We start from the raw sequence: 21,836 nt of genomic DNA on the forward strand, positions 1-21,836 counted from the left end.
TCATGACATTTTGACCGCATTTTCTTTAAAATTATATAGTGGTTATATCTGCCAACTGCAAAGACTATTTTGTGCATGCCATGACATGGGCTTGAAATCACAAAAGCAGATGCCACCATAAATCTGTTTGCCTTCTGGGTGACAGAGATCCTTTTTTGGCATATAGTGAAAGCTCATCATCAAATCCAGAGTGTCTTCAAGAACAGATCCCATTACCTGCAGCAAAGAGGTTGAGGTTGGGGTGAGCTGCCAACACCCAAAAGCGGTCGTGATCCCTGCGGAAAGTCTGGACTCCCGTGCTGGGAAGGGGAGAATGAAAAACAGAAGCAGACTAATTAACACAAAACAACTGGACTGCTTTATTCAATTGATAGCCTCGAAGCAGCTACAGTGTTTTCCTAACAGAGGAGTAGGGAACCTCTGGCCTGCAGACTAAATTTGGCCAACATCAACCAAAGGTTTACTAACACTACCTCTGCACCTGACCCCAAGATCTGGTGGCCCTGAGTTTTGGATCCCTCCATTACGCAGGGGAAAGGCCAGAGGTCAGTGGCAGAGCTACTGCCTTGTGAGCAGGAGGCCCCAGGGTTCAATCCCCAATGGCATCTCCAGACAGGGCTGGGGAAAAGCTCCCTGCTTAAACTATGGGGAGCCAATGCCAGTCACTGCAGACAAAATTGAGTAGATGGACCAATAGCCTGACTTTCTATAAGGCAGCTTCCTGTGTATTCGAGGCAGGCACTCGGCATTCCAGGATGTATTCTTTTAAAGAGTACAGGGCCCAATATCCCGAGATCAGGAAGGGGAGGCAGGATGGTGCACTTACCGCTTAGACATATCCCAGACACGGATGCTCTTGTCCTCAGAGTTGCTGAGGATGAGTTCCTGGCGGGGGTGAAACACGGCGCAAGAGACGTTGTTGTAGTGTCCGCGGCAGGTGTCTACCTCCCAGGCTTTCGACTCTAAGGATAAGAAGGCCGGTGATCATGAACCACTTCCTTGGCAGAGAGGTCAGGGAAATGGGACCCTCCCCTCGAGCTTGCAAAGCAACTCCACAAGGTCCTACACAGGGAATTGGTCCCGAGAGTTGCCTAGAGCAGTTCTGGTGCCCAGCCTTTTGAGGTGCTTATTGTTTTTACCCTTTTAATGCATTTATATCCCGCCTTTCTCCCAAGCTGGGATTCAAGGTGGCTTACAACAATTAAAAACAACATTACAAAATAAGTCACGAGCACAAATGAGTTAAAAGCTAAAATGCAGTTAATGGTTAAAATGCAGAACACATTTGGAGGCAGCAATTAAAACACAGTTTGCCCCAACGGCAGCCCAGTGGTGAACAGTGCCTGCAACTTAGTTTCCAAAGGCCTTGGCCTTCTGGCAGAAGGATAACAACCAAAGGCCATAACTTCCAGGCTCTGCTTACCAGCCTCCCAAGGAAGCTCAAGCCAGACGGACTTTTGAACTGGGCCGGCAAGGCATTCCTAAGGCTTCTGCAATCTCCTACTGCAGCTTGGCATAGGTTTGCCCGCTTTCTTCCCCTAACCTACCAGAGAAGCGATTCCTTCCAGTGCCGGGCTCATTTCTAAAAAGCTAACAATGCTGGATCAGGTTCTCACCCTGGAGCCAAGGTTCCTCCTCTTAAGTGCCCAGCCAGCCTAGCAGCGTGTGCAGCTGGGTCCTTGCTCTCCCAACTTGGCTCCGTGGAGGGAGGGAGGAAGAGGGCGGCTCTTACCATTCATCCGCCAGATCTTGACTTGCCGATCGTCAGCCCCCGAAACTATGAGGGGCATGGTGGGATGGAAAGCGGCCCAGTTCACACCACGGTCGTGCCCCTATGAGAAGAAGGGAACTAATCTCAGGCCGAGGCTGCCATTTTGGGACGTGGCAACATACAGCAGCAACACGTGCCAGTCAATGGGATGTGAGGAGCAGAGCTGCTGTAGCTGCCACCCCCTGCCTGCTAATCCAATTGGACCCAGTCCATGCCTACAGTCAGAAGGGACTAAATATGGCCCTGCCTCTCTGCTCCTCCCTCAGCAAAAACTCTGCTTTACAATCTGGGCCAGGGGGAGAGGGAACGACTGCAACCGCCTCTTCCCTGGTCTTTTGCAGTCACCCCTGAACACCCACCCCCCCACCTCTTTACCCAGAATTCAGCCACCAAAACCATCCATATTTCTCATTACTGACCACATAATGCCCTCGACTCCATGTACTGGGCTTTGCATCTTGCCCAATCCACTGTGAGCTCCTCATCTTCAAAGCTCTCCACTTCTCCATCCTAGGACCCTGCTATCTCCCCACCAAGAGTTTTGCTTGTCCAACACCCACACTTGACCAAGCCAAGATTTCTTTCTTACTCCCTCAAACTTCCCTGCCCTTTCACCCTTGCCTCCTCTTGTATGTCCGGAACCACCTTCCAGAACACCCTTTTGAGGCCACCTCTCTAGCTTACTTCAAATCCTTCCTTCAAACACCCACCCTGCTTCCCCCCAAAAAAACCTTTGCCATAACCTTTCATTATCCAAATTGTTACATTCAAGAACTGCAATGGACATGAACTCTTCCCCTGCCTGCTCCCTACTTCATCTCCCGTCCTGCTTCTGGTATTGTTCCCCAGAGCTGAATTTTAGACCACACACTTCTCAGGGCAGGGTGCTATGCCCTTAATACTTTGCACGTTGGTGGCACCATATAAACAATGGTTTGCAATAGGCTTGATCCCCGAAGCAAGGATCTTTCTTGCAATCCAGCTCTGGAGGTTGCAGGTCTTGCTGCTCCTTGTTGCAGAATTACTCAGGGCAGGGTCCAAAGCCCCTACCAACAGCTGCTTGCGTTCTGAGCAGTTTAAAATAGCAGATATGCAAAGGTGCCTCCCCCACCCACTCCCTGCCCAAGCCAGGAGTACCTCAAGGACATGCTTCACCACTGCATCAGTGGTGCCAAAGAGATCTACTCCAGTGATTCCCCTAACATCCGACTCCACGGCTCCCGGGGAGAGGTTCTTCTTCCTCAGGCCTTCACGAAAGGTGAGAGTGAAGAGAGCAGGGGCAGAACATGAGGTTAGTGAGAGGATGCTGCAAAATTCAGAGACAGGCTGTTTATATAAATGGAAGACATAAGCGGGTAAAATGGAACAGAGAGAAAAGGGACTACAAGTTATTTTCATTCCCTACGAATATCTACCAGAACAATGCACAGTAGGAAGTGATTTCTACATTTCTTTGCAGTTCACTAGGGAAACTGAGACGTCTTTGCAATCAGGAAGCAAAAAATCACCAGGCTAGGAATGCTGCCGCTGCTGAGTTACTTGATTGAAGGTCAAAGAGAAAAGGGGTGGAAAGTCAAGCAGTACTTAGATCTGAAGCATTCTGGCCTCATATTTTAAATACGGATTTGGCTGTTAAAAGCTTTCAAGTTCACATAACCAGGCGGGCACTTTCAACAAGGAACCTGACATGATGGGCTGAGATCCAGGAAGGTCTAGGCTCAGACAGGAGTCTCCTTGAGTCGAGAGTGGAAGGAACCACCTGCACGCCTGATCCAGGAGATACTGAAACATCTGGGGCTTCAAGGAGGTGGCAAAGGAACTGAACAACAGATGGAAAATTTTTGGAGAAGCTACACAAATCCAGAGGGAAAGGAGGACACTCACAGAATGAACCAGCTTTTTAATGTTGTGGGAGAGAGAGTGAGGTGTTTGTGTGAGAGACAGGCAGGCAGGTGTACAAGAGCTGTGGGGATTAATGTGGTCTGCAGGGCAGTTAGACAGCCTGATCATGCGAAGGCACTGTCTGGCTCCCGGGTAGTTGGGTACAGTTAAAGGGGACTCTGAAAGCTCAGGCAAGAACTGAAGAACAAGCATCACCCTCGAAGTGTTAGACCACCCTGGACAAAGCTCACAGCACTCCCAACTCATTAGGAAGCCTAGCACCATCATGCTTCTAGAGCTTTTCCAGAACTCCCCAGCCCAGCCTTTTGCTGCCTGGAACCTCAACAAGGCTTAACTTTTTAAGAACAAAGTGTGCCCCCGGCAAGGAACAGTTAGGAAATTGCTGTGCAACATTAACTCTTGTTAAGCCCTCCCTTCCTGCCATCCATGTCAAGGCTCAGCTTCCACCTGGATTAAAAGGGTGCAGGGAGGAAAAAAGGGAATTATTTCAGAAACACACGACAGGTTATTGTTAGTATCAAGAGCAGGGAAACTTCAGTTACAACGCAGCTTTTTCATGCATTTTAATATGGCAACCAGAATCCAGACCCAAACCGGCTCCTTTCACGCACTCTCTCAGCAGGAACAAAGGGGATCCCGAACTCAGTTGCCCTGGAAACCCACCCATATGGTTGATATGATTGTCTGTTTTCTCCAAGAAGTGCAGCAAATCCACAACATCCCACTAATTATCAGGAGAGTTTGGGATGAGGCTACAAATCACTATAAACCCAGGATGAAATTTCCATTGTCAAAATGTAAGGAACAAGATTTAGCACAGGGAGGTGGTGAAAGACATTCCAGGTTCCAATTGCACTTGGCCAGTTCACTAGGTGGATTTAAGACAAGCTATGGACCTATCTGCATCATGGGGACAATTCTGGCCTACGGTTGTTGTGCAGGAGACACTCCCTTCGTCCCAGCACTTTGCTCTCTAACTGGCATTTTGAGAGAGGATGACAACCAGCAGTGGGAATTAACTCAACATTTCCAGATCTGTAAAGATGTTGGAAAAGTTTACGGGTCTTCCAAACAACCAGTTTGGAATTCTGCTGAGAGAGTATGTGAACGTAGCAGCAAGGGTGCTGGCAAAAGAGATGACAAAGCTCTCCCCGTCAGTAGCCAGGAAGCAGCAATCCTCTCCCCTCCCCTCCCCACAGCTGGGTCATGTCTGAATGTGTGCTACGAAACTCCAGCAGCCCACCCAGATGAAAACTGCAGTCGAGAAAGCGGCGAGTCTATTGTGCACTCACAAGGGGAGGGGTCCTTGTCCTCAGTTTTCATGTTCCACACTCCCACCTCCTAAGGCTCCCTCTTTTGCAACCAGGGCATGACTCTCCCTAGCTCAAAGAATTCTGCAAAGAATCCCTTGTCAATGGCCAGGGCTGATGGAACTTGCAGTTCAGCAACAGCTGGAGCACCAAAAGTTCATCACACTTGCTCTACAGGTTCACTTTCCAGAGGGCTTCCAGGAGCTAGACCCCAAGGCCTGCAGCTTTACTGGAGCAGGATCCTTCCTCCATGAGCATCCAGGTGCCTTGGCTCCTTTGCTCTGGCCCAGGGGCCCATCATATGGGCCCGTGCACTCCCAAATTGTGCGATGCTGTTTCCACCAGATCAAGAACAGATTCTGAGAACTTGGGGCCCAATGAGATTCAACGCACTACAGAAATTGGGGGAAGAGCATTATTCCATCGTGCATCCAATTAAACTGATACCATGACACACAATTCTCTGATGGAATTTGCTGCTGGAAGATGAAGTGAGGGCTGCAGCCATAGATGTATTTAAACAGGGATTCAGCAGCCATAGTGAAGGAAGAGTCATTTATCAGCAGCTACTGGCCATGATAATTAAACTGAATCCCAGTTGCTGGCATCAAAAGTGGAAGAGGGCAGTTGGGAGAGGGCTTCTCAGAGGCATCTGGCTAGCTACAGAGGAATTTCCTAGAGGTATTTGATTGGTTGGACAACTCTGATCAAATGGAGATCCTCAAGGTTCATGGCTCCTTCCACGTAGTGCTGATTTGCTAGTTGCACATTTACACCCAGTACAGGGGTTTCCTGCACTTCTCAACTGCTGTTAACAGCTGAGGAGCTACAAACTGATGCCAAGTGTGCAGAGTGGGCGGTTTCTACCAATTAAAAGGAATCAAGTAAAACAGAGGGAAACACAGTGCCAGGATCTCCTGTGGTTTCACAGCACCTTCTGCAAAGCAGAGCTGGTGCCATAGGAATGGGGCTGGACTCTAATTACTCCTCTGCCCTGCCAGGATGGTCTACGGTCAACTTCTCCTCTCTTGTGCTCCACTTTCAACAACTGCAGTTTTGACCGTGGTGATGCTGCTGGACAGCCCCCTCGACCTGGGCAGCTCACCAGAAATATCCCAAACGCGCACAGTCTGATCCAAGCTGGCTGATACCACCAGGTCCTCCGAAGGGTGAAACTGAGCACACATCACGTAATGGTTGTGTCCAGTCAGCACACTAGGAAGAAGGCAGGGAAGAGAGGAAAACACTTATGAGTAGTTCCTCTGAGTATTCAAAACCAAAGTCATTCATTCAACAAGACAGCAGGAAGCAATTTATTTAGAAAATTCATGAGCCATCCCCCTTCGGCATAAATCTCTTGCAAAGGGCCGAGAATGGATGTCAGGGGCCAGCTGCCCTTTTGCGCCATTCCTGACAAGGCCAGAAAAACAACAGCATTTCTTGGCTCTCCAGATCTCCACACTCTCAGCTACCTGCAATGCACTAAGTGAGGAAATTCACTTCACACAGAAGGTATGAAACATGAGATCTGCTATCCACCTCCCACCTACAAACTCCCAGGAGGATCACATTCAAGGGAAAAGGCTTGGTGAGCACTCCAGTCATGCTTCTCACTCCCAGCATACTGAATATTTGTTTTTAACTATTAAGTGTTATTATTAAATTTATTACCTGCCCTTTACCAACAAGTCCCATGGGGAGTTACGGGAATTTAAAATTCAGAATTAAAAACAGTTAAAACATATTGCATTCACAATAGGCTGGTTTCTGAAACAGATAATTCAGGTGGCATATTTTGTTGCATTTGATCCCACCCTTCCTTCAAGGAGCCTGGGGTAGCTGATGCAGTTCTCCTCCCTCCTCCTCTTAACAATCCTGCACTGTAGGTTAGGCCGAGAGATAGCACACTCTGAAAGCACCCAGTGGGTTTCAAAGATGAGCCGTTCCAGCCCGACACTAACCACTATGCCTGCTGCTGCATTTCTGAGAAGGTGTACCTGAAATCAACTGAACACTTAGAAAATGCTATGTAAATAATATGATGGCAATATGATTTTATAAATTGTCCAATTTCACCTATGAATTGCAGACTACAAGGCTGAGGGGGTGCTTTCAATAAAAGGGCTTGGGAACCACTAACAAAAGACATCTGAATGAAGAAGTATGTTTTGGTTACCAAACACAGGTTCTGGACTGCCAGTTCCAAACCCGAATGGTTTGATCATCAGAAGCACTCAGTATCCAAGGGTATTCCTACGAACAAAAAAAAAACCAAAGACACATATCTCTTTCTTTTCTTTCTGCTACATATTGCTTTCATGAAAAGAGGCAGCAAAGATACTTTGCAGAGCTGCTACCCCAGTGCTGTTCTATGGCCTTCAGACCTAACGGCCTGTAGAGCAGCAAAACAGGATCTTGGCAGGAAAAAGCAGGACTGGGAGCACCTTGCTGGACTCACATGATGGAAGAACGTGGTGCGGATGTAATCCAAGTGGCCCAACAAGGTGAAGAGACAGCGACGCAGCTTGTAATTCCAAACCTGAAAGTCAGACATGACAGGGTGTATACACCAGAGAGCTGAGCACTCCAGGTTCCCCCACAAGCATCCCATTTGGCAACTTTAAACATATTCATCCGTCTGTGCTGAGACTACTGCTAAATGAGCCTTCTTCAGCATTTGGCAGTCAGAGATATTCTGCCACTGCCCATGCAGGGACAATTGCACTGTCATGGCTAATAGCTTTCAACAGATTTCTCCTCATGCTGACTTCTTGCAAGAGGGTGAAGAGCCCCTCATTACCTTAATTTTGTAGTCGTCCCCTCCAGACACAAAGAGCGGCTGCTGTTTGTGGAAATCAATCCCTCTGACAGGGCCTAGAAACACACACATACCAAAGATTGTGTAAATATTTCCCCATTTCTGGTACTTATTAAACAGGAGTACTCAATAGATTTTTGTCCATTCCAGTTGGCTGCTCTGATTTCTTCTCCTGTCAATGAGGAAGAGTTCTGCCTTGACTCACCACTGGGATTCCACAGCCCCAAACCATACTACACCTCCAGCCAACTCTTAGTTCCTTTGGTGGCAATAGCAGCTGCAAAACCCCACAGTGACTTTCTTGTCCTCTACACACACATACACCTTCCCTGTGACTTAGATCCAACAGCCTGCTGGGGGTGTGTGAGGTTGATGGGCTGCAACTGGACTACTTTTAGCCCACGTTTCTTGCAAACCGCACTCTAGAAAGATTCCATTTTCATGAACTCCTACCTTCCACCACAGCGCTTAAAAACAAATAGGCACTTTCCCCCCAAATATAGCTCCAAGTTCATAGGATAACATGAACAGGAACAGAATAAAGGAAAGAAGTTAATTCAGAGGATGAGTCTCTGTGCCTATAAAAAGGTGACAAAGGCCTATATAGGTTTAAGTTAAATTTGCTTTAAAGTGTTGCAGCAAAACATGCCAGAAAATCTTCATACAGGCAATCGAACATCCACTTGCCTATCTGAGGGTATTGGATCCACTTGTATTTATGCTTCTAATCACATCATGATTTGCAGAAATCTGTGCAATAAAGCACCACAGGCTCCCACATTTTTCAGGCAAGAGACCCTGCATATATGTGAACATTGTAAGGGAGCTCCACTTACCATCATGTTCATCAAATTTGTCAATGAGTGTACACATCCGGTAGTCCCAGAGCTGGATCACTCCATTGTGCAGACTTGTTAAGATCCAAGGCCGCTTAGGGTGAAAGCTCAGCCCTGGGAAGGAAAAGAGGGAAGGATGATTTACAGACAACGTATTTGTTCCTATTATTTTTGCTGTCTACATTGCATGCAGTCCGCCAGCAAAATATTTAACATTCAGTGGGAATTTGAACCCGTCTCCTGGGTCACAGTCCAATCCACTAACCATTACACCACAGTGACTCCAAGGCTCCCCCATATCTGGTGGGTAACTGTCAAAGTCTAGCAGCTACGCCACATTGCCTCGACCCCAAATTTCAGACGCATATGGATCATAGCTGTCAACTTTTCCCTTTTTTTAAGGGAAATTCCCTTATTCCGAATAGGATTCCTCGCAAGAAAAGGAAAAAGTTGACAGCTATGATATGGATCTACATTATGCAATGATATATGAAGAGAACTTAAGTCCCTGTTTTATGGCATATATTAAAGTGTGTGGACATGAACAGAGCTTTGGGAGATTCTGTATCGTCTCTATTTTATTCATAAGTGCTCTTGAGAGGAGGGGAGCCCTACTAAGGCTCTTCCCGGGGTTCATGGACTCCCTTCTGGGGTTGAACCTAATTTTTATTACACACGTACACATCCTTTAATATACTCATTATGCAAACCCACATAAACATACATACATGTGTAGATACATATATAACGTTTGTAGATGTAATTTCTCTTACACACACAAGTACCAACATCCCCGTTATCTACCAACAACGCAAGATGTTGCGCTTGTAACCTTCACAACTTTCGCACTGATTCCCCGAGGCGGAAAAACCCTCTGCCCCAACGGCAATCCCATGCAGGTCTACTCGGAAGCAAGCCCCGCTATTCTTAACGGGGAGCACTTCATACGTGAGCGTAAGGCTACGTACGACCGTGCGCGCACTAACCTGGGAGCAAAGCAGCAGGGTTTACTCCCCAGTAGACCTGAGCAACGCTAAGGAGATGGGCCCTCCTCCCCCTCCCAGGGTACCTTTGACGCGGGCCGACTTAGTCTCGAACTTGGTGAGCATCTTCGGGCCTGCTAGCCTCCGCGACCCGAAGCAGAAGCGACAGCCGGAGCAGACTCCACGTCACCGCCCGCCGCCAACTCAGCACTTCCGCTTCCGGCCAAGAAACCATAGATTACAGACGGAAATAGGGGGAGGGGGGAGGGAACAGCCTTTCTGAGAAAAGAGCGCCTCCTGGGGGAAGCGGAGGAAAGAGCCTCCAGCAAAGAACCAGTCGCCGAGGACAAAAACAGGAAGGGAGCGGCCGCCGCTTTAAACCATAGAGGCGGCATACGACTAGACCGTCTCCCGCTCAGGTCGCTCGAGGCGGGGGAGCGGGGCAGAGCGTCTCCCATGAACCTTGAGAAGGAAAGGAAGCGGAAGCCGCCGGCAAGATGGCGGCCGTCGAGGAGGCGGAAGCGGCGAGCAGCTGCGGGCGGATGATGAGGGAAGCTGAAGGGTGGCTCCTGAGGGGGCTCCTTCTGTGCGCCTTGGCGGCAGGTGAGGCAACATCCCCGCCCCTGCGAAGCCTGGGTGGCGGAGGTGGTGGGACCCCCGGTTCCCTCGAAGGGGCGTTTCGTGCCTCTCCGGAGGCTCGCCAGAGCCCTAACCTGACCTTGCCTGAGAGGAGCTTGGGAGGGAGCCGCCGAGGGAAACCAAAGGCCTCTGTTTCCCGGACAGGCGGGTGTTCCACAGGTGCGAAGTGTCGTCCATTGGTCACTAGAATCGCGGTGAAAGAGCAAATGCAGTTATTTGGTCTCTGGTGAAGCGGTAGGAAAAGTCCCAAAGCATTTTCGGTTAAGGCTTCGTTGGGACCAACCCAAATGTCACGAAAGCGTGGGGAGCTTTTGAGTTCTCCAGCGTCCTTCACTAAGCAACACGATGCACAAAAAGGTGCGTCTGTGTGTTAAAATTTAGGAAAAACATTAAGGGGGATGTTTTGGCCATGAGGTCAGCTTGTAGGCTTTGTTCCAAGACGGAGGTTGCAAGCAAAATAAGCCCCTCCCAGTCGGTACAGGATTCTGTGATGGAGATGCAATAGTCGCTCCCTGTCTTTGGGGAAACGAAAAAAGAAGAAAAAAGAACTGAACTCTAGCTAGTAACCCAAATCAGTATTCCCATAAATTTGTGGGGAGGGGGGATGTCAGCTTCTGCTTCCTCATCCAAAGACTCCCATATGTACGGAACTTTACATCTGTACTACCCGGGAGGGACTTTAGCCTGCAATCTGATATCATGGAACTCATTTCACAAGTTGATGACTTCATGGCTACAACAGTTTTTGATTTTCTTCACTCCCTGCTTTGCGGTAACCTCTAGCTGAGGGTCTCCACTGCTTGCCAAGCTTTGTGAGGTTATATGCTAGAAACTCATAAAATAGCAAACAAAAAAAGATGTACAAGACAGGGGCCAGATGCACAATGATTATTAAAATGGCTGGCTCATCAAGAAAGTTTAAACAGCTTCATAGGCCTGTTGATATAAAAAGAGCTCTAAGAGATAGCTGACAGTCAATAGAAAACTTGTGGAATCTCTGCTGGAAAAAATGTTATAGAGCATGGGACCTCCAACACTAAATGCCTGACTTGTAGTTGGAGTCAGTTGGGACTCTTAACATGAGGGCAACTAAAAATGATCATGTTCATAGTTTATTATTTATTTACAAATGTAATACAATGAACATTAAAATCAGTTAGAATTATAAAAATCAGAAAATTCACTTAAAATGCCTGCTGGAATAAAGTCTTCAGAGGGTGCTGGTACTTTGGTGGTGATGGCTTCCTGCCCTTAGCTGGAAATGAGTTCCATAAAATTGGGGCCACAATACTAAGTGAGTGGTTGCTGGTGGACATGAGTTGTGCATTGAGCATACGGATTGAATACTAAATCCGTTAAAAAAGCCAAAAAAAATGTGTGTGTTTGTGAAAGCCTGTTGGGCATCTGTAATACAGGGACAACTAATATTGATCATGTCAGTAGTTCATTAAAAAAAATTAGACCACTTATATACAAACACAAGGCATTGAAAATTAAAATGGGTTAAAATCAGGAAATTCAGTCAAACTGCCTACTGGAATAAAGTATTCAGTAGGCACTGGAAGTTCAACAAAGGGGGCAAATCTGACTTCAACTAGAAGGGAATTCCATAAAATTAGGCCACAGTATTGAATGTATGGCTGGTGGATCTGAGCCCTGGGGGACTAACAGCAATTCCCCTGAAGATTGGACAAGGATATAAGAGATTATGTATCAGCCTAACCTCAACAACATAAAAGTACACTTTGGTTGCTTCCATGCCTCAAAATGGGTTTCAGATGGAGACAAACAGGGGAAGTGCAGCCCCGTTGATTCTCCCAGATATCTTAGTAGTTTTCAGTTCCATTTACCATAATTTCCTGCTGTGATGGCCACATGTCTTTCTTCTCTTTAGTGGTTCCATTCCTTTTTGAAAGCAGTTGGTGTTTGGAGACTGCTGTTTTGCACAGTCGCCTTTGACTTCTCAGATAGCACAAAGTTCCATATGGTCATAGCTGTCAACTTTCCCCTTTTCTTGCGAGGAATTCTATTCAGAATAAGGGAATTTCCCTTAAAAAAAGGAAAAAGTTGACAGCTATGTCTTGCATAGTTCTTAATATCTAAATAAAATCTTGAGTCAAATCACCAGTGTGCGGTCCTCCCATTATTTATTTTCAAGGAGGCCATGGAAATAATAAACGGGTATCTGTAGTTAATTTTAGAGTAGATGAGCGTTAACAAACCAATACTTAATCTAGACACTGGTACTATGAGGGCCTAGGAGAGATAGTTGAACCTGTTCTGGATGGGGATGCAGCCTTCTTGAAAGAGCAGGTTATACAGTGTAGAAGATTCCTTCATCTTTACTTTTCCTGGATGCCCAGATGGTGACAGTTGCTAGGAGTGCCTTTTTATCAGCTTTGCCTATGTCCTTTCTCTAAGAAAACCAACTCACATTCAGTCAACCATGCTTCAATTACCTCCAGATTGGATTTTTGTAATCTTTACCTTGACTTTGAAGACGATGATAGAAAACCATTCAGTTGCTTTAATTTTCTACCTGCGTCATGCAGCTGTTAAAAATAGAAGAGCAAGATCTGTAAGCAGAGGTGGTAAAGCTTCACAGCTTTTCTCTGTGCTTAGCATCATATTTCGGGAGACTATGACATAGGATGGCTGGAAGGAAGGGGTGATACTGGATGTGTGTAAAGGCAAACCCTGAAGTGCAGTGTTGGGGGAGAAGGGATCCAGCTGAGGTTTTTCTAACCTCAACCAATTTGAGAAGCAGCAGAAAACCTTTCTGCCTTGGAAGTGAAAGCAAAGCTAAGTTCAGTGAAAGTTGGCTTCAAAATGGGCTGAAGTTAAACAAGTATAATTTATTAAATTAGCAGGTCTCCCTAATAGGATAGGAGGTTGTCGTAGTAAATGAGTGAGCAAAAGATGGATGGGGATTGAGGGATGGAAATACTGTTAGTCACATGCTTTTGGTGAATGTAGCAATTGTATTGTGGTTTAGTTTTGCACATGGCATGAAGAATGTTCAAGGCTAGGGTTGTGTTTGCTGCTTCACTTTTTCATTTGCGTACAGTAACACGGGATGGGAAAAATCGTTTAATCAGTTCATTAGCAGCAATTAATGGGTGCCAGTTGCAAACAGGTGAGCTCGTCAGATTCAGATTTTACTTTTGTTTACTGAATGCAAATAAAATAAACATGCTAAGTTAGTTTACTCTTTAGGTTACAGCATCAGAAAATTTTCTATTGCAACCTGATTTTTTTTTTTAAAAAAATGCAAGTTATCCTAATTTCTTTAAGAGAATTTTCTATTTTGGAGTTTTCCAGAAAAAAAAACACCCTGATTAGATGTTGGATTGGGGATGGGGCATGTTTGCAATACTTTGAGGATCTGTTGGTTGCTGGTTGAGATGTTGTGAAAGAGGGCTTCCAGACTCCACAATACCATCTCATGGACTGTTGGCTCTGAGTCGCTGAGATAAAACAGGCAAAAGGGAGAAGGGTTATTCCATCCCTCAGTCAATCTGCTTGATCGGCATCGATTTTTCCTAGCCTGCTATGAGGCCCACAGTCTGCATTTCCATACTGGCTTTGGGAGGAGGCTGCTTCCTTCTCTCTGCAGCCCACATGGAAATTAGTCTTAGCAGGCAAGTCTCTTACATGGATTTATTTACAAGGCAAGATTACACTAGCCCAAGGTCATTCATAGTTTGTGACTGAGTGGGGATTTGAATCCAGATCTCTCTGGTTCTCTAAAGACCGTGCCACACACTCAAGTGTGAGGTGCAGCCAGCACTTAAAATGGGCTAGGGGTAGCCAACATAGCGTTCCCCAGACATTTCGGGCCAATACTACCATCAACTGCACCCAGTGCTTGGTGGTGATGGGAGTTTTGATCCAGAACATTTGGAGGTTGCTATGTTGGCTACTCCTGAGCCACACCATTTCACTGAGCTGTCAAGGAAATGAGAGCAGTCCTTGAGTGGGGACTGCAGAGAGGCTGCCAGTTGGATGGCCTCCTAGCAGGGATACTGTACTAGTGGATTTCCTGCATCAGTATGAGGTGGGACTAAATGGCCTATAACAGGCATAGGCAAACTTGGCCCTTCAGATGTTTTGGGACTACAATTCCCACGATCCCTAGCTAACAGTACCAGTGGCCAGGGATGATGGGAATTGTAGTCTCAGGACATCTGGAGGGCCAAGTTTTCCTATGACTGACCTATAAGTTCCCTCCCAACTCTGTGGTTAGGCCTGGATAGTTGAGGCCAGATTGGGATCTTTACATCTGTTTTTTTTTCTCTCTCTCTCTCTCTCCACAGGTGCAGGCTGGTGCAACTCTGTTGAGAGGAAAATCTACATCCCACTGAACAGGACAGCATCGTGTGTCCGCCTCCTGAACGCTACTCATCAAGTTGGCTGCCAGTGTGAGTGTATCCCATTCTAATGAATTTTTGCCTGGGAGAGAAGGTGGAGCTACATCACCTGGACCGCATCTACTCAGCCACAAATTTGTCAGTCAGCAGGTGGCATTTTAGATATATATGTCACTGATGTATATGTGTGGTGTTTTAGAGTTGAAGAGGACAGCCCCTGCTGGGTGGGGTTGCAATCTGAAATTCATCATGGGAGGAACAAGCAGAGGAAGGGGAAGCAGGAGTAAACTGGGGAAGAAGTGGTAGTTATTTCAGTTTCATGTACTTAGTCTTATTTACAGCACAGCTTAGAAGCTAGCGGGGAGGGGGGCAGTCCAGTGCAATTGCCAAGCAACAGAAAACGAAACACCCAAGGGAGCTATCTGGTGAGAATGTTGCATCAGGGACCTCTTCCTTTCTCATGGCAGCCTCCTTGAATGGAGACACTGGAGTAATCCATGTAGTGGAGAAGAAATCTGACCTGAACTGGGTGCTGAAGGACGGGCCACATTCCCCTTACATGGTGCTGCTAGATGGATTGCTTTTCACCGGGTAATGAACCATTCCCCCCCTGCTGCTGCCCCCACAAAAAGTGCATAACTTATTTATTGTGCTTGTATTTCTTGTTTCTGTTAGAAAATCTCAGAGAGCCCCCTGGGCTGGAAGGAACCATGAGGGTCATCTAGTTCAGCCTCCTTCAATGCAGAAATCTTTTGCCCAACGTGGGGCTTTAGCAGTGTTTCTGCCATGTGTGCCTTCCACCTGTTTTTGGGTCTTTGGCACTGTTGATTCTCAGCAGATCAGTGTCAGCAGAGAATGAAATATTCGTCTTGCATGCAGTATGTTTCACATCTTCTTCCCCCCCCCCACCTGCTTCCAACCCCTTCTTTTCACAGCTTAGCTTCTCCTGTTCTCAATTCTCATTGCGTTGAGTTTGTTTTTAAGTTTGTCTGTGTGTGATCTTGCATGGTACCAGATCTCATTTAATAATGTGAGTTTTGGGCTGCAGTCTGGGCTGAAGCTCAGGGGTAGAACAGCTGCTAGGTTCAATTCCAAGCATGTGCAAATCAGGCGAATCTCCCTTGACTCCTGCTTGAAACTCTGGGGAGGCAAAGCATGTTATGGCAGGCAATGCTGAGCTACATCACTGCTCTTCATCTGCTGAGTTAGGACCAAGTACCTGATCGCGGCCTGATCTAATGTGAGTTGCAACAGCAGCACTACCACCATACTGATAGATGGCAAAATCAAAATCAAAATTAAGAACTGGGTCCCCAAATGCATGTTTAGGTTTAAAGGTGTGCCTGAAATGGTTGGAAGACTGCTGAGGCAGATGGAGAGATGAAACTGGCTCAGTAAAATTCAGCTTCCTGTGTTGTTCCTGTGCACTACATAGACAGTTGTGGTCATGTGAATATCTTGTGATATGCCACATGGTATTTCTTGTGGGAGTAGCTGAAAAAAAGGACTTGGCGTAGAAATTTTTCACAGCACACGCTCTTTAGATTCTTAAGGGACTCTGTGTGTGTGTGTGTGTGTGTGTGAAGTGGCCCTTGAGCCAAAGAAAATGGGGAATGCAGAAAAGGGTGGGGTGGTTGAAGAGTTCATGCCAGTAGGGTGATGAGAAGGAGAGAGTTAATGATTAAACTCTTTTTCATTAAGAAAAATAAATGAATGAAGATGGTTTATCAGGACCAGATGGCATTTAACACCCAAGTGCAGCCTTGACTTCCTGTCATTCTGCAAAGCATTAAATAGATAAGGAGGAAGTTACGCATTCCAGTTACTTAAAATTGCTTCTCCCTTGGGGGGGGGGGGACACAATGTGGCTAAACTCTCTCTCCTTTTATAATTTGTTACACGTGATACCATGTTTTTTGTTTGAAGTCTCCCCTTTTGTGCTTCGCTCCTTAAGTGCTGTAGGCAGGCGATAACTAGCTAAAAATTTAAAACAACCCCCCAGAAGGTCTGTTCATTATTTTTGTTTCATTTCTCAACAGTGATGTAATGCAGCAGCTGAAGGGCAGCTCCCGCATCTCTGGCCTCGCTGTGGCCATCTCCAAACCCAGTCCCTACATAGGATTCTCTCCTGGTTTACGGTGCCCCAATGATGGCTTTGGTAAGGAGGGGGGGAAGACTTGCCTGTGGGCTACGTTAATTTATGGAGAAGGGACTTCTTCCTGCTGCAAGTCCTCTGAAGGGCTGGACAGGATGGGGAAAACAGCAGCATACCTTGACTAGCCTTATCTAATGTCATCATAGTCCTTTCTTGATGTAGACCAGCCTTTGTCAACCTGGTGTCTTCTAGATGTTTTGGACTAAAAGTCCCATTGGCCTCAGTTAGAACAGCCACATGATACTGGGGCTGATGGGAAGTGTGTAGACTTATTGCAATCCTGAATCAGCATCATCACTGTAGGTGTGATGAGCGTGAGAAGGGAGGGGCTTACCTTAAGGCAGAGCTAATCTCTGAACCAAAAATTTCTTGCTTAAAAGGCTCAGCCTCTTAGGCAATTCTTTTTCTCTTCTTATTCCAGCCACCTTCATCTCCATGGCATCTGAGCATACTTTTCCCCTGTCTTTTCTCCCAGTTTTTCCTCCTTTCCTCTTGCCCTCTTGTCCCAACATTCAGTTCCTCTTTCCTGTAGTTCGCTGCCTCCTCCAATGTCAGGCTCCAGGGGGTGCCCCAGTTAACAAGAGATTTAACCCTTTTGCCAAAGTAATCACCAATGAGGGCAGGGTTACAGATGCAGCACAGCCCAGGCAAACCACAGAGAATCAGTCTAGGTCCTGATATTATCCAGAGGCAAAGTCTGGCAACAGCCCAAGGTCAGTGTCACAGGGAGTTCAGACAAAGTAACGAGATAGCAAGGCAGGGAGATTAGAATTGGAAAGCAGGAGCCAGACGCCTGTGTTGTTCCCAGCAGCTGAAAGGCTCAGGAAGGAGACCTTATATACTCTGGCCTCCTAAACACACCCTAAAAACAGCTGCTGGGAGGGAGGAGTATCAGGGTTGCTTACTCATGAGTGGGCAAATGACAATGGGTCAACATCACAGTCCTGGTTGTGTGCTTTTGGCACTGGCATTCTCAAGGACTTGAGGGGGGGAAGCTGTACCTCCTCCTTTGGCCATTTTAGTGGTTCTTGAACCCAGAAAGTCTCTCAAAGAGATCCTCAGCATTGGATCTGGGGGACTTTGCATGTTCCTCAAGGTCCTTGACCCACAAGTCACCCTCTAAAGGCTTCATGCATGGTACCAGGTCAGGGATAGGCATGACATCCAGCCCCTGTCGCCTCCTAATCCTCTGTCACTAGATAGTTTCACTCACCCTGTCCTATTCTAGGGGCAGTTTACCTAACAGCAGCCAGGGACCCGTTTTTTCCTGAGACACTAGGGCAGCTGGGACCGTCGCTGCAAGAGGCTTAACAGTCACCACCAGAAAAATGTCTTGGTGCATCACAGTACAGATGGCTGTTTACTAGACAGCCCTTTTCGAGGTGACATGGGTATTTCCTTCTGAACGAGACTGATTCAGCGGTGCCTTGACTCTTCCCACTTTGTCCTTCAGGTGTCTACAACAGCAGCTATGGCCCTGAATACGCTCACTGCAACATGACCGTGTGGAACCCCCTCGGCAGCGGCCTTTCCTACATGGATTTTGGTTTCCCCATCTTTCTCCTTCAAGATGAGAATGAAACAGAGGTCATTAAGAAGGTACTGCGGGGGAGGGGGGCAACCTAGTCAAGATGGGCGTGGTACAACTAATAAAATTGGTGTTGTTGGAGAGAAATAAAGTGAAGGAAAGGCAATCTTTTCCCTTTGATTTCTCTCTTCCTTCAGTAGCTCACTGTGCTTCCCCATCCCAAATCAGCTCCAGAAGATCACAGCCCTCTGCTGGAGATGCAAGGAGGTCGGGGGTACATTCTTTCATACGTGGTGGACCTGTAAAAGGGTAAAAGAGTATTGGGAAATAATTTATAACGAATGGGGAAAAAAATGTTTAAAAGTACTTTCCCCAAAAAACCAGAGTCCTTTTTCCTGGGGATAAATCAGATGGAAATTCCCGGATGTCAAAAAAGATTATTTATGTATGCTACTACTGCGGCCCGTGTTTTGTTAGCCCCAAAATGGAAAACGAGCGAGGTCCCAACTAACGAAGAATGGCAACTTAAACTGATGGAATATGTGCAGCTTGTGTACCTATCTTGCAGCCCTCTGGAACAGCATGGGAAGTGGCATGGGAGCTCTGCAGGACATTAAATAGGGGGGAAATGGCTCCCTGCCTCTGTCCACAGAAGACTGTGTTGGAGCAAAGAGCCTCCTGTCAGCAAAGGGAGACCATGAATACAACTGTAAGGAACACATGCAAATGAGTCTGATGAAGTGTTGCATTTCCAACCCTTCCCACCTTCTCTGTTTCCCTCTAGTGCTACCAATCCTACAACCTCCCTACCAACGGATCCGACCCACAGTACCCGCTGTGTGCCATGCAGCTCTCCTCCCACATGCACGCCGTGACCAGCACCGTCACCTGCATGCGGCGCAGCGCCATTCAGAGCACCTTCAGCCTCAACCCAGGTGAGACAACAGGGCCGGTGTATGGGGAAGTGTCCCAAGACGAGGCTGACAGCTGCCAAGCTGTGCATCAGGAAATTCTGGGCAGCATGATTGAAGGAAGATACCAGCAGACTGAAAGGTGCTCCGACGAGGGTGGCAAAAATGGCGAAGAGCCTGCAAGCCCCGTGAGGAAAGGGTTAAGGAGTTGCGTACGTTCAGCCCAGGGAAGAAATGTTGAGAGGTGATGTGATACAGCCACCTTCAGATATCTGACAGGCTGTCTCTTAGATGACGGAGCAGATTTGTTTTCTGTTGATCTAGGGAGGCAGGTTCACAAGCTGCCACAGCTCACTGATACAATGCATATTTTGCATGCAGAACTGTATTGGCCAAGCTGATGTTTTGGACTACAACTCCCATCAGCCTCAGCCCCAGTCGGTGTGGCTATGCTGGCTGCGGCTGATGGGAGTTGGAGTTCAAAGGCACCAGGTTGGGGAGGGCTGATGCAGAAAATTTTGGACTCAGGTGGTGGTGGTGGTGTTTTAAAAGGGGGGTGGGGATCCTGGCTGCTTAAGTTGGATAAGACTTCGATCTCATTTTTCCCAGCTAGACGTCAAATATAATTTCAAAGTTTCAAATGGTTGTTTCAAAGCTGCCTTGAGGGGTGACAACACAAAGGCAGGTCGCAGTGCATGGTGGGGGTCAGTCAGTCTTCCCAGGCCAAGGAATGACCAGCCGGCCAGTTTGTGCTCCTTGCGCTTTGTTGAGGTCACTTTCTCCCTCCGCTCCAGAGGTTGTCTGTGATCCTCTCAAAGATTACAACGTGTGGAGTACAGTGAAGCCCATCAACGATTCCGAGAAGCTGGACCCGGACAGTGTCATCATTGCTTCCAGTCGGGTAGGTGTTGCGCACGTGGAGGCAGGGGGCTCTTCTTGCTTAGAGCAGAATCCATATTTACACAGCCCTGCTTAAGTTTTCCTACCCCTGCTTTAAAGATTAAAGCCAGCACTTTGAATTGCCCTTGGAGACCCAAAGGATGCATGCAGACAGGGCAATGGAAACGTTGGTGAATTTTTGGACCTTCTTGACTCTCTTTCTCTTGCTTCTGGCAGATGGACAGCCACTCTTTCTTCTGGAATGTGGCCCCTGGGGCAGAGAGTGCCGTGGCATCTTTTGTGACTCTCTTGGCGGCAGCCGAAGCCATCCACAAGATCCCCGGAGTTCAGTCCTTGCCGAAAAACATCATGTTTGTTTTCTTCCAGGGGGTAAGATCAGGTCTTGTTTTTTCATGGCAAGGGAAGGAAGGAGCTTCCCTTCAGAAGGGCCTGGGACCAGGGCCCAGCATCTTAGGTTTGGCAGGAAAGGGCAGTGGTAGAAGGTCTGCTTTGCATGCAGAAGGTCCCAGGTTCAGTCCCCGAGGGCATCTCCAGGTGTGTTTGAGAGACACTCCTGTCGGAAATCCTGGAGAGCCCCTGCCAATCAGTGTAGGCAGCCCTGAGCTAGATGGACCAAGAATCTAGCTCTGTATAAGGTTGTTTCCTATATTGCTAAAGACCCCTCTGGCCTTGGAGACAGTGTTAGAAATTCCCCAGGACTGGCATGGGTCCAGTTGTGACCACGTGGAGATCTCTGGATGCCAGGTTGGCAACTGACCTATCCATCTAGCTGGCCCTGCCAGCTTTCTTAAGCAGGTAAGCAAAAGAGCTTATTCACTGCATTTATGTCCCACCTTTTCCTCCAAGGAGTCCATGGTTCACCCCCCCCCCCCCACTCCTCAGTTAATCCCTACAACAGCCCTGTGAGGTAGGTTAAGAGGCTGTGACTGGCCCAAGGTCACCCAGCGAGCTTCATGACTCTGTGGGGATTTGAACCCTCATCTCCCAGGTCCTAGTCCGACACACTGGCTTCCTAGAGTACTTCTGCTATGGGGCAGCTGTATAAATTAAGTAGGTAAATAAAGATGGGGAGAGCAAAATGTCACAGAGTAGGATCTGAAATATTTTCCTTGAAGCTTGAATTCTGGATTGTTTTATTTGATGTTTTAATGTGTTGTAAACCATCACGAGTTTTATTCTTTAAAATAGAAAAGCGGTATAGGAATGAAAACATTACCATCATCATCATATTTCATTGCAAAAAAGATACCTAGACATTCCATTGTGGTGACCGTAATCTGGGTTTAAGATGCTATTTGGCAATTAGCTTATTTATCCAAGTTTCTAACACTGCTTGGGAGAGCTGCTGCCGGTCAGTGTAGCCAATACTGAGCTAGATGGACCAAGGATAATCGAGGCTCAGGGTATGACAGCTTCAGGTGTACTTCAGGCTGAAAGAGCTCTCCCAGTTTCTGCATTGGGAATAGGAATCGCATTGGTGGCCTTTGTTATTCTCAGCTGGAAAACGTATCCATTGAGCCCTGGAATAAATGTATTTATCCTCGGAAACGAATGATCAGAGAGGCAGATGTACCCAAGCCCAGCCCCTCCAGGGAATTAGCCAGTGATGTGGATTTTGCAGAAAATGTTCTGATGCTCTTAATCTGTTGGGATCTGATCTAGCATGTTTGCTTTGACTGCTATTTAGTAACCAAGCGCTAAAATGTATGTCAA

At 47.1% G+C, this 21,836-nt stretch overlaps 2 protein-coding genes across 2 annotated transcripts in view; one reads left to right on the forward strand and one right to left on the reverse strand.

Moving 5' to 3' along the window:
* Positions 1-9,815, reverse strand: part of COPA (COPI coat complex subunit alpha) — a 33,659-nt gene extending 23,844 nt beyond the window's left edge. The window contains exons 1-10 of the mRNA XM_033174139.1: positions 9,707-9,815; positions 8,638-8,751; positions 7,784-7,857; positions 7,442-7,522; positions 7,160-7,236; positions 6,089-6,198; positions 2,909-3,018; positions 1,733-1,832; positions 827-962; positions 217-299 (exon numbers count right to left, since the gene is read on the reverse strand). Coding sequence (XP_033030030.1) covers positions 217-299; positions 827-962; positions 1,733-1,832; positions 2,909-3,018; positions 6,089-6,198; positions 7,160-7,236; positions 7,442-7,522; positions 7,784-7,857; positions 8,638-8,751; positions 9,707-9,746 — 925 coding nt within the window. The 5' untranslated portion in view covers positions 9,747-9,815. The remainder of the gene's footprint in view (positions 1-216; positions 300-826; positions 963-1,732; positions 1,833-2,908; positions 3,019-6,088; positions 6,199-7,159; positions 7,237-7,441; positions 7,523-7,783; positions 7,858-8,637; positions 8,752-9,706) is intronic.
* Positions 9,816-10,040: 225 nt separating this feature from the next.
* The window catches only part of NCSTN (nicastrin), a 28,015-nt gene continuing 16,219 nt past the window's right edge, over positions 10,041-21,836 (forward strand). Inside the window, exons 1-8 of the mRNA XM_033174408.1 lie at positions 10,041-10,223; positions 14,576-14,680; positions 15,097-15,220; positions 16,669-16,787; positions 18,238-18,383; positions 19,097-19,247; positions 20,018-20,124; positions 20,340-20,492. Coding sequence (XP_033030299.1) covers positions 10,118-10,223; positions 14,576-14,680; positions 15,097-15,220; positions 16,669-16,787; positions 18,238-18,383; positions 19,097-19,247; positions 20,018-20,124; positions 20,340-20,492 — 1,011 coding nt within the window. The 5' untranslated portion in view covers positions 10,041-10,117. The remainder of the gene's footprint in view (positions 10,224-14,575; positions 14,681-15,096; positions 15,221-16,668; positions 16,788-18,237; positions 18,384-19,096; positions 19,248-20,017; positions 20,125-20,339; positions 20,493-21,836) is intronic.

Source organism: Lacerta agilis, chromosome 17 (genome assembly GCF_009819535.1).
Source record: "Lacerta agilis isolate rLacAgi1 chromosome 17, rLacAgi1.pri, whole genome shotgun sequence".
NCBI lineage: Eukaryota > Metazoa > Chordata > Lepidosauria > Squamata > Lacertidae > Lacerta > Lacerta agilis.